Source organism: Scardinius erythrophthalmus (genome assembly GCF_964197995.2).
Source record: "Scardinius erythrophthalmus genome assembly, chromosome: 16".
NCBI lineage: Eukaryota > Metazoa > Chordata > Actinopteri > Cypriniformes > Leuciscidae > Scardinius > Scardinius erythrophthalmus.
In genome coordinates this window covers 478373-479794 of record NC_138236.1, presented here as the reverse complement: position 1 = coordinate 479794, position 1422 = coordinate 478373, and the positions used below count along the sequence as shown (strand labels likewise).

General features: G+C 44.7%; 1 protein-coding gene across 18 annotated transcripts in view; it reads left to right on the top strand.

The window, feature by feature from the left end:
• Positions 1–267: 267 nt before the first annotated feature.
• Positions 268–1422, top strand: part of khdc4 (KH domain containing 4, pre-mRNA splicing factor) — a 22433-nt gene continuing 21278 nt past the window's right edge. For all 18 annotated transcript variants that reach the window (XR_014031845.1, XR_014031846.1, XR_014031847.1 and 15 more), the window contains exons 1-2: positions 268–429; positions 982–1168. Coding sequence is in view for 14 of the 18 variants with exons in the window: in XM_081389564.1 (XP_081245690.1) it covers positions 401–429; positions 982–1168 (216 nt within the window). In the remaining 4 variants the exon portion in view is untranslated. The remainder of the gene's footprint in view (positions 430–981; positions 1169–1422) is intronic.

The window sequence follows — 1422 nt, the reverse complement described above, 5'->3', positions numbered from 1 at the left end:
TATAATAACCTACAACAATACAGCAGTGAAGCACACACACGACACAAGCCCTCTGCCGAGTCCGAGAACTTCGCGGGGTTTTAGTTCCACCTGCTGGTGACGAGCATGATAATATAATATATTTGTTTATTATATATCTTTTTATTTCATTAGCAAATTAGTAATTTATTTTTTCTTTTGTATTATTTTGACTCTATAATTTCTGTATTAAGAATAAAAATGTAAATAAAATAAAAAACATTTGTGAGGGGAGTTTGTCAGATGGGTTCTGCGCATGCGCGATGTTAGCGGAAGTGACGTAAACGGCAGTGTTTCCGTTGATGGTGTGTCTGCTCGAGCGTCAGATCGTTTCTGATCGGTTCGATTTATCGTGATCAGAAGCATAAACTCAACACGACAGATGTCATTCGGTGTCCCGCACAGCGGCGGGTAAGTGTGTGTGTGTGTGTGTGTGTGTGTGTGTGTTCGGGCGCTCGCGGCCCGTGTAAAGAGTTCGACGGCTCTGCTAATGGCGGGTGTTACGTAACAACAAACCGTCATTAGCACAGACATATTAACATAATATATCAGATCATCATATGTTCCGTGCGGTCGAGGTTTATCATACAGTACTATGGTAATACCGTGATGTTTGGACCCAGAGAACAGTGTGAAGTGTGTGATCAACATTCACAGATGTGTGTGATGGTAACGTTACACATCAGAAGTGCAGTGTTTGATCTGATAATACTGATACACTCGCGTTCACTTAATGTGTCAAAGTATTCATCTTCATCCAATCAGTGAAGTCATGGAAGTTCATTGATCAATCAGTGTGAGGTGTGTGTGTGTGTGTGTGTGTGTGTGTGTGTGTGTGTGTGTGTGTGGAACAGGGATCTCCGCCTCAGTGTGAGGTGTGTGTGTGTGTGTGTGTGTGTGTGTGTGTGCGATTCTCAAATAATAATCTAATATTGATGATGATGATGTGTTTGTGTTTATCAGGCGGCGCAGTAAGTGGGACCAGGCCGGCCCGGGTTCCTCGGGTTCCTCGGGTTGTCCTGATGGAGGTTCTGCTCCCACTGGAGCTCTGGACGCCGCGGCCGCTGTCGCTGCTAAGATCAACGCTATGCTAGTGGCTAAAGGAAAGCTCAAGCCGTCTCAGATCAACAGCGCCGCTCCTGCTGATAAAGTCAGTCCTGCTCATATCCCAGAGTTCTGTAGAGCTGTCACTCAAGCTCGTCTGTTCTTCTGTAGAGCTGTCACTCAAGCTCGTCTGTTCTTCTGTAGAGCTGTCACTCAAGCACATCTCTCACACCAGTCCACACTTCAGCAACAATCACACAGTTAATAACTTCCCTCTGTGGACTGATGTGGCGTCTTATTACAGAACGAGGCTGAAATTATCTTATATTTGAGATGCATGATATATCAGCCGATATATGT